This window comes from Mobula hypostoma, chromosome 13 (genome assembly GCF_963921235.1).
Source record: "Mobula hypostoma chromosome 13, sMobHyp1.1, whole genome shotgun sequence".
NCBI classification, from domain to species: domain Eukaryota; kingdom Metazoa; phylum Chordata; class Chondrichthyes; order Myliobatiformes; family Myliobatidae; genus Mobula; species Mobula hypostoma.
Window position 1 is genome coordinate 25,217,311 of NC_086109.1, and position 10,155 is coordinate 25,227,465.

At 39.2% G+C, this 10,155-nt stretch overlaps 1 protein-coding gene across 4 annotated transcripts in view; it reads right to left on the reverse strand.

The window, feature by feature from the left end:
• Window positions 1–9,610, reverse strand: part of rbm15 (RNA binding motif protein 15) — a 61,059-nt gene extending 51,449 nt beyond the window's left edge. For all 4 annotated transcript variants that reach the window (XM_063065464.1, XM_063065466.1, XM_063065465.1 and 1 more), the window contains exon 1: window positions 1,143–9,610. In XM_063065464.1, coding sequence (XP_062921534.1) covers window positions 6,799–9,282 — 2,484 coding nt within the window. In that variant the 5' untranslated portion in view covers window positions 9,283–9,610 and the 3' untranslated portion in view covers window positions 1,143–6,798. The remainder of the gene's footprint in view (window positions 1–1,142) is intronic.
• Between the last annotated feature and the right edge of the window lie 545 nt (window positions 9,611–10,155).

Sequence of the window (10,155 nt, forward strand, 5' to 3'; positions counted from 1 at the left end):
TGGAGCCTTCAGAACAGACAAGTTAAATCCACACTTCCAATGATTGCAAGCATTTTAAAATGAGAATGCAATTAGCCACTAAGTTAGACAGTTAATCACTAAAGGAAATCAGAATACTCATAACAGTTCTCTCAGATTTTCTGGCCAAAAACTAAAAAAATCTAAATTCAGTAAAATGAGAAAACAACATACGGGAATGATCTGGCTTCAAGGGTGGCTGGAGGAGAAGCAAACCAGTGCTACCTCCATATCACAATACCATAGACTAAAGCATTTGACGAACGTCAAAAAATTCACACAAAAAAATTAAGCAATTTAGTCTAAAAGCACTTGTTCACATACTTTCAAAATAGTCATGTTCTTTGGAGAAAATCATTACATTGCATGCTGCAAGGAAAGATGATGTTAACAAAGTGTTAACGTTTAAAAAAAATAGGTGGATGATTACTTCAAAATAGAAATTTATCATCTTTAATATGAAAAAGCATTGAAATTACAATTAACCTTTTTTTCCTAAGATGGTGGTTAATGTTTTCAGTGTGACAATAACTATTTAATTTCACACCACTGTTTTTATTTTAATCAAGGCTGAAGTCTTGGCATCAGGCAACAATGACCTGGACATAAGGAAATTAGGCATACACCAACTAAAACTCAGTTGGCATCAACAAATACGGTACAAATCTAAAGGTGGTACAAGAATTATGTATTTTGCAGATTACAACTTTGAGGGGGAATGGTTTTAGTTTTAATTTCCAAATATCTAATGTTTTCCTCAATTCTACTATAATTTCTTTTCATTATCCTGAATTTATAATTTTGAACTACCCATAAGAAAAATCTGGGCAAATCCAACAAGCAGCCTACAAGTTATTGTAGTTAACTATGGCAGGTACCAAAGCATACAACCTTTTTTCTTAAAAAATTGCTTTAAAAGAAACTTTGATATCTCCACAAAAAACCTGTACTGTTAAGAGACATAGGATGGCTGGAATTGTGTGCAAAACGTTAACACCAAAATCATTATGACATTTTGTTTCATGAAGCAGTCTTCACTGAGGAAATACAAAACTTTAAAAAGTTAACATCTTAATCATACAACATTGCACTTCAACATTATAATCCCACTTCAGAAACCTTACCTGGGTGCAAACACCAATACTGATAAACAGTGTAAACACCTTTGTAGACAGAAAATCCATAGCATCCAATGTTGATAATCGATTGTCTGTCTTGTAAACACTGCAGTGCAGGAGTGCTTCCTCCCTCATCCTTTACAAAGCGTTTTAACAGCAGGCGCACGTGAAACTCAGAACAGGCGTCTTCTGTTAGTTAACAGTGCAAGCTTATCAGCTAGTTACTGGGCAATTATATTCATTTTTAAAAATACATAAAAAGGTCTCCTAGGTCAAAACACTTGAGTTGAAATCTCACTGTGATGAGTTGAAAGGCAATACAGGTATGAATGAGTTTGGGTACCTAAGGACATGCACATCCATAGGGTGTGAAACTGTTATAAGCCATAACGCATCCATCAGTAACACAGTAAAAGTGTATTTAAACCGATTGCTAGCCCTGACGAAATATCAGACGTATTGTACCTTTTCTTCCTCTTCAAATTAAGAACTGAAATGGCATGCTTTTAAAGCTCCAGAACATGGGGGTGCTGCCTGTATTCTAGGCAGCATTCGAGAAAAGCAGAATACTTATTTAGGGAGGCTTTGTTTTTTGTTTGGTCATGGGCAGCAAGATCGAAACTTATTTTCAAAGATTCACATTCTTCAAATACTTCTCATGTCGGATCAAAAATAAATCAAAACTTTAAAAAAAATTTTTCAAGCAACTCTGGATCTTCAATTAGAACAGTATCACGACGATCAGCCAGTGGTCAATTCTCAGCATTTCGAAATGGGGTAACTCCCCATCGTTTCTTTCTTGCAGGCCACTGTTAGGATAACGGTGACGCTGACGGTTCCTCCTCAAATAACGGGGAGTTCCAAAACAAAATGCCTCGCAAACGTACGCAAGGGGTCATTTTTTTTTTGCTTCATTCAAACTTACTCCAAGGCAGATTTTTTTCCTCAAAAGAAAACACATTTTATTGATTTTGGTTGACAACATAATCAGCTCAACGCACGTGTGTCTGTGAAAGCCAGTATTCAGTTGGTTGAGCCCGAATAGCTTTTCCTTTTGCCCCCAGAAATCAGTTATAAACAGCACACAGCAGCAGATCATTTTCCCCTCAAAACACAGGACCTGGTTTCACATTAGAAGATACAGGAACTTTTTATATATATTTTTTTCAAGCTGCCATTCCAGCTTTTTAAAAACAAACAACCAGAAATTTCCCCCTGCAAAAGGCCATTTTACTTCACACAAACATCGTCTTCGGCTTGCACTAAATTCCAGCGGGAAGTATCCTCCTCAGGTTTGCCATTCAAACATTCTGCCATTTGGATTTTGCAGGAAAGAAATATCAAATTAGACAAAAAAAAACATGCAACAGCAGCTTCTTCTATATAACTAACAATAATACAATAATTGTACATATAGCATCAACAAAGAAAAAAATCATCACTAAAGAAATTCTATTGGCATGCTATTGGATAACTGGTTCTTACTAAGGCACCCATAAAACCCTAGCTTTCTAAAACAAATGCTTTTATGCGGAGTTGTCAAAGACATGGTGTAAAAGCTGATATCTTTGTCCAAGATAAAAGTCCTATGTTAAATAGCCCCCAAGCTTAGCTATCAAATGCAAGTCTGAAGACTTGTCTGAAGCTCAAAATCCTTAGTAACTTTTCATCTTCATTTACAATGATAATCTAACACTGGTTCATTTACACTTTGAAAAACAAAATTAAGACCACTTATTTGCGCTGGGGTTATCTGCATCAAAATACTGTGTGCCATGGCTGTTGGGAATTGGAAAGAGAATGACATGTTGGACTTCAGAAATTTTTATATTAATAGTAGTGACCAAAACTAACTGGCTCAATCATAGGTAAGTAATTGAAAACATACCCAATTTGTACTGGTCCTCCAACCAAATCAATGGACTGCAGCAGCACAATGTCTAAAAATTGTGCAGCACATCTCCAAAAAGGTCACGTGCTTCTGCTTGAACACTACACTCCCAGCATTTGACAGTATCAACAGCTGCTACACTGTGCAGCAATATCACAGGGAGTTGCCTAGTTTATTCAATGTCTGTTTAAAAAGTCAGCTGGGGTACTGGGGGGAGAAAACAAATCAACAAAATATTACAAAAGAAAACAAGGAAAATACTGATAACCATGACTCTGGACTTTTGAGTATCTGGTTACAGTGGCAACAGCCAAGCCTGAAGAATGAGCTGGCTGGTTCTCTTCACAACTACAGATGAGTGGAAGCAGGCATAGACTAAGCAAAGCCAGGGCAGTGAGGATTAAGCCTACAATTTGAAGTTTAAAACTAAAGCTTACAGTATGACTGTCTTTCTCAAATGTTGTAAAAGACATTAGTGTAAGCATATCTAGGAGATTGCCCAGTAAATTTACAAGGGCTAGGGGTAATTAGAGCCTTCACTGAAAGCAGGAGCTCTAAGTTAGAATAAAACTTGTCCACTTGCTATAATTATCGACTTTGAGAGAAAGCCAACATTAACATACTCGACTCTATACTGGGCTTAACTCTATTGTCCAAAGATGTTTAAGTTATCATTAATGTATCATGACATTGAAGATAATCTAACTTGCAGGACAACTGCATGTCTTGTACAACTGGACCATGAGACAATTCTCCTACTATCTAAGTAATTGATAGGTCACATGTTTTAATCTCTCATCTCAGTTGCCCAAAATTCTGATTGTAATTAAACCATTCAAACATATACGTAGTGCCATTTTTGTTTGCATTTCACTGTTTAAAATTACTCAAAATATACAGTGCACACAGACTTGCTTTTATGAATTAAAAGTCCATACCAATTTAGTTAAGCAAGGCTCTGCAGTTCAGATGCACCTTCAAGTTGTGCATCATTCTTATTCTTCAAGATCCCATACATGATGGTGAAAGTGTTCATTCAGTTTTAAGCACAAAAAGCCTTCCCTAAATTTAGCTTTATGATGATTTTGTCACTACTCATGGCAGAATTTGTTGCCAATATTACTATATATATGATTTTATATAATTAGCTTTGCTGATTTGAAGCTACTATTAGTAAAGGCTAGTTATAATGGACCACAGATAAAACAATTCCTGGAACAGTACAGCACAAAGCCAAAATTGCTGCATTATAATGTACTGGACATCTCTTTTAACATACAAAATCCTTCAGAAAATTTTCCATGTGCCCATATGCAAAGGATATGGCATGAGGAATTATTCTGGAATATTCCTTTCAATTTTCTCCCCTCTTTAAATGCTCACATTCAGAGTGCCACCTATCTCAATGGCATTCCACCTCTCACGGAATTGGGTTGTTTCTACTAGTCCAATTGTCTACCAGAAATCTACAAAAGATGCAGCAAGAATTCTCTCATAGGAGAAGAAAAATTAAGCAGTGAGCAGCATTTGGAGATTGCTCACTCTGACCTTCTCATTGGCTAATGGAAGATGTAATGAATTGTAGCCTTGCCAGTAATACCCACGTCTATTGTTTTACAAAAAATTTCCTTAGCAAAGAAACCAGAGTTTCAGTCACAGCAGGTAAGCCTGCACAGGTTGCAGAAAATCAATCAAAGGAATGAAATGGTGGTCATATCCAACCCCAAGAACTAGGAAATGGAATTTTTTTTTTGAAAATCTGCACAATCATAACTTAAGCCAGTAGATTTTTGCAAGGAAGCTCCCATTATTAGTTATTCATGACAGAATTTAGGGAGCTGGAAAATATACATATAGACTGTTAATGTCAAATAAACTGGCTAAGTGAACTATTCATTTTACAACAATGACTGAACTGCTGAGCATTTACAGCCTTTTATGATTTGGTCAGATTTCTAGCAATTTGTAATTTGTTTTACAGTCAGTGTGCACTTCTGTACATTTACACTTTTCTTTTGAGTTAATGTTTTTCTAAAAAAATCACAAATCATGCCTGTGTACTTGTTCAAAACGCCTCACTCATTAGGGCAAGAATACTGCAAATGAAATAATTGCTGACCTTGCAGCAATGTTCTGAATAGCTGTCACTGCCACATGTGAATGGAAACTCAGTTCATTTGGCAAATTTCACGTGAAATTCATTTCACAACCTCCCAAGTGATAAGCAGTACTGTTTATAGATTCCACTGAACAATTCTCTCAGGAGGCACCTTCAGTTTTCTTCCACATAGTACTGTACTGATGAATTTGATTTGACCAGATCACCTCAAAAACTCCCAATTAATGAGAAAACAACATTTATGTGATGGACTGGGGTAACTGTGAAACTCACAAACTAATACTGCAAACAGCACAATATCGACAAGTGCTGATGCCTTTTGGACTGGTAAAATACCTCATCAAATGCTCAAGTTTCAAATGAACATTTTTTTTTCCTTTGCAGACTTGCATGTGCCTCTAGTTATTTTTTGACTAGTAGACAATACAGACAAGCACAGCACAATCTCTAGATTTCACTTTCCATCATTATCTTCTGATTTCTTGCATGTTTTTCCATCCCCTTCAGACTCCCTTTCAACACTGACAAATTAACCACCTATGGAACAAGTACACAGGCATCTTTTCGGAAAGTCACATTTTTTTTTTTCCTTTTACACACCCAGGACTCCCGATATATAATCCATCATTGCTTTAATACATGGCCCACAGCTTTGATCCTTTGCCTACTCAGTAATTAGAAAAGCTCAAGTTGCCCTCTTTGCGTATGTTAAATATTAATGAACAATTTTACAGCCTTTGGCCCAAGATCCATGATTAAAAGGATCTTCTAAATCACTAGGCAAAGGCAAAAGATAAAGTATTACTTTACTGGTGTTTCAGTTAGTTTGAGGATGAATGGTGCCCAAAGATATTAAGTGCAAAGAAAACTGCCTACAATGATTACAGCACATTACATGTAACAGCTTGCAAGATGTCTGTGCTCTAATATGTTACCTCATTTACAAAACCAGAAAATGACTAGATTTTGAACAAATGTTTTGCGTCTCAATAAAGATCTCAATAATAATGTTAAAAAGAGTATCTTTAGGACTCCATGTTTCCAATAATATAATCTGCTTGAAACAGTAAAGAACCAACCACTGGGCTCCAGCACTGAGAGGTACTCACTACCGTAAACAATGCAGGAAGCATTCAAGCTTTATACAATTCACGGCTTATGTTCAGTAATGAGAGTGATTGTGTATTTCAATGTAGTACTGGATACTTCTCAAAGAGGTTGAAGTGACATAGAGTAAAAGAAACTACTCCACTTAAGAATAGGAGAATTTTTTTTTACTAAAAGAGAAAGGTAAAGTCATAGGGGAATCAACACACTGTGGGTGACTTGGCCAAAGACATTAGTGTCCATATGCCCACTATGGTATGATGGCTGAATTTGGTGTCAGGCGAGCACATGCTGAGAGGGTGGTCAATAGACTTCACATGATTACCTAACTATTGTTTTTCAATATCAACTGGCTGAACATCTTGTACCAAAGACAAAGCTGTCAAGCCAGTCAGTATTTTTGCAGTATTAAGATAGATCCATTATGTACTAAGTGGCTAAGGTGTCTGATAGCTCTTTTGTGTAGCATTTTGGTGAATTTCATCCTCTTTTGTATCCCATACATATCACAATACACAACCACAGGAGACAATACAATTTCAGTTCTAAGCTGCACCACGTACAATTATTATAACTAGACAGTCTTCTTCAGATTTGGCCAGGGCTCGAGCAGAGGTTTGCAGATACTGTTGAGAAAAATCACATGGAGGAAAAGCATGGAGCACACCTGTGTGGTCCTTCTCTTTACTGCCTCCAATGGGCAAGCTGATGACTCCAGCAGCCTGCTTTTGTTTTAGGTAGGACACCAAGTTCCTCAATGGTCGCTGTGGTGAAGTGGCTTGCTCTAAACCAGTGGACACTCCTTCCACATGTTCCACGCTGTTTAAAGCTGGTACGGCCAACAGGACACAATAACCATTAGTGCCAGATGCTTTGATACGTCTCGTTACCTCATCCAATTTAGGCTGATCCAGTCGTAAGCGCTGAGTGATTTTTAACTGCGCTACCTTCCCACCAGTTGAGACGTCCACTAACAAATTGGTTGCAACGCTTAGATCACCCTCGAGGAAGTGCATGTTTGTTGAGAAAGAACTATTTTTCAGAACTAGCATTCCATGCCAGGCTACGTTCAATTTGCGATCATATTCCTGGAAGCTGTCAGATGCTTTGGCATTGAGATCAGATTTCGATTTGCTCTTCAGGGGGCTCATGGACTCTATAGTTCTATGCTTGCGATCTTTCTCCTTTTCAGGTAAGCTGGTGGCTTTGACTTCGTGCTTACCGCTAGAGATTTTTTCCGCGCTGTTACGTCTGTCTCCTCTGTTGGGGGAATATCGCTCATTCTTTGCATCACGGTCAGAGTCACTATGGCGTCCACCATCACGGCTGCTATTACCTGGGCTGCGATCTGGTGAAATACAACGGCGCTTTCTGGACCTATCATTACTGGGTGAACAATCAGAAGGGCGTACATCCACAGGTCCTCTCCTTTTCCTTCTTTGGTCCCAATTATGCAAAATATGTTCACGGTCACGTTCAAGAGACCAGCTATCCCGGACTTCACAATCAAGGTGCTCAAATGGTTCGTGGCTACTTCGACTTCTTTCCCGAACAGAAAGAACATGCCAATCGTTGCCTGGAAAAAGGTCCCTTTCTCGAAAATGCATAGGGGGAGAGTTCCTTTCCCTACCTCTCAGACATTCCGCACCACGAGGAAGAAGGCCATCCCCAATCAAATCAAAATGAGGAAGAGGCAAGGCTTGCAGATACTGTTGAGGGTATCGGTGCTCTGTGTCAGCAAAGTCAACTCTTAACCGCCGATCTGGTCCACCCAATGGAAAGCCACGCATCTGAGTGCAAGCTGCTTGAGCAGCATCCAAGCTTTCATACTGAATGTAAGCCCAGCTGTCTCCTTTCCTATAGTCAATGGACCTTATGGTTCCAAAGCGGTCAAATTCCCTTGCAAGACCAGCTACAGGAACCCAGGCACCCAATCCCCCAACCCACAAACGTGTAGTGGGAGTTGCTTTTCCATAACCAATCTTGATAGGATTTCTCCCGATCACTTTGCCAGACATTGCAATCTTAGCTCGGTGAGCCATGTCCAAGTTTTCAAATTTCAGAAAGCCATACGAATTTCCTTGTCCTCGAGGTGGCCTTTTAATATCCACTTCCAAGATAACACCAAACCGCTCAAATGCAAGCAAAAGATCATTTTGTGAAACAGAAGGATCCAGGTTTCCAATAAACAACGTCCTGTTAGCTCGTTTGTCATCTTCTGGCAAGATTTCATCTTCCCTGAATGCAGTCCTCTCAAGAGCATAAGCAGTTCGACCCCGACCTTCATAAAAGGCATAATCACGCTCTCTCTCCAAGTCTCTCTGGGGAGGAGGTGGTGGTGGTGGTGGTGGCGGCGGTGGTGCTATCTGACGTCCCAAAGAACTGCGCTGTTGAGCTCTGTGTTCTCGGTAGCCAAGTCCTGCTGGAGACAGAGATCTCTGTCGATGACGATTGGCCTGGACACTGGGTGCAGAATACCCATCCAGTTCAGGTGAGTAACTTCTTCCTTTTGGTGCAGGGTAAACAGTTTCAATCTTTAGAGGACGATCATGTAACACCAGTCTGCCCTTGGCATGCCTGGCAGCCTTTGCATCCTCGGAGTGTCTGAAATTCACCAACGCCACTCTTTCATCACCATCCCTGGATATTTTCACACTAACATCCCCAAACTTCTTAAACTCATGGAAAAGACCATCCTCAATTGCACCATCACTCAACTGGGAACCCAGATTGCTGATCTTTAAAGTTTTGTATTCACCAGGTTGTCTTTCATTCCTACTAGTCCTTGAGGAAGCAGAAGAAAGACTCAAGTTATTAGCAGTTCGATTAGGTGCATAAACATCATAATCTCTGTTATTGGTCCTTTTGCCACTGATATTGCGAGTTCTCTTGGCATTACCATGGTTTTTGTTGTTCCTATTGATACTGTTATGATTATTCCCTATTTTCCTTGGCTGCTGGTGATGGCCACCTCGCCTTTCTTCCCCTCGTTTACCACCAGTTTTGGGCGAGACGTCTTTCTCCTTCATATTCCTTCAGGATTATATTTTAAATCCAGATTGGACCGGAAAATTAAATTAAATCCTCTTGCAAAAGAATAAAACACAAGCAGATTAAGCGGCTTTCGAGCTACCACTTTTCACGGGCCGTTCGTTCCTCCTTCACTGACGCTATTTCATGCCCCGTGTTCGGTCGGCAAACAGAAACAATCCACGTTTCAAAACCGATACTTTACCTCTTGAACTTTACTGATGTGAGGGTGAATATGCTTCGTCAACAATTTCTAATCGATTTTTTTCCGATTTTTTTTCCAAGAGATTTTCACCGACGCCGCAAACCTTCTCTGCTCGTGGCCGCCATTTTGTATGAAGTCCCGCCCCATTCCCCGACATTGATTGGTCATTTCCACAAAGTCTCATGCTCTGATTTGTTTTAGGGGTTGTCATTCAATTGACACAATGGAGACGCTAAAATCAATTTCCCAAGTTTTAAAAAATATTCTCTATTTTATTTGAAAATAAGTGATGTTATCGAATATAATGTCCTATAAACTGTTGTTGGCTGAAATAGTGATGATTCAATGATGTTTTTCAAGCTACGCTCCTCTGTGATTGGACACAGAGAGGTCTACACATTGGCCAATCATCCGATCGAATTTTATAAAAGTTTATTCTCATCACAAAGCAAGAAAATTTACTAGGTTTGGTGATAATCTGATAATATCTGAGAAAATAAAATGCATAAAAATCTGTAATTCTGGCCAAAATTCAACTGTTCGAATTCAAACGGTCGGTCACCCCATTCCGCCCCCTTTCCCTATTTCGATTGGTTCACTTGAACAAGTTGGTATCCAATTGGCTGAGCCGCCCGTCAAATAACTATGAAGTCCCGCCCCTTAAGAT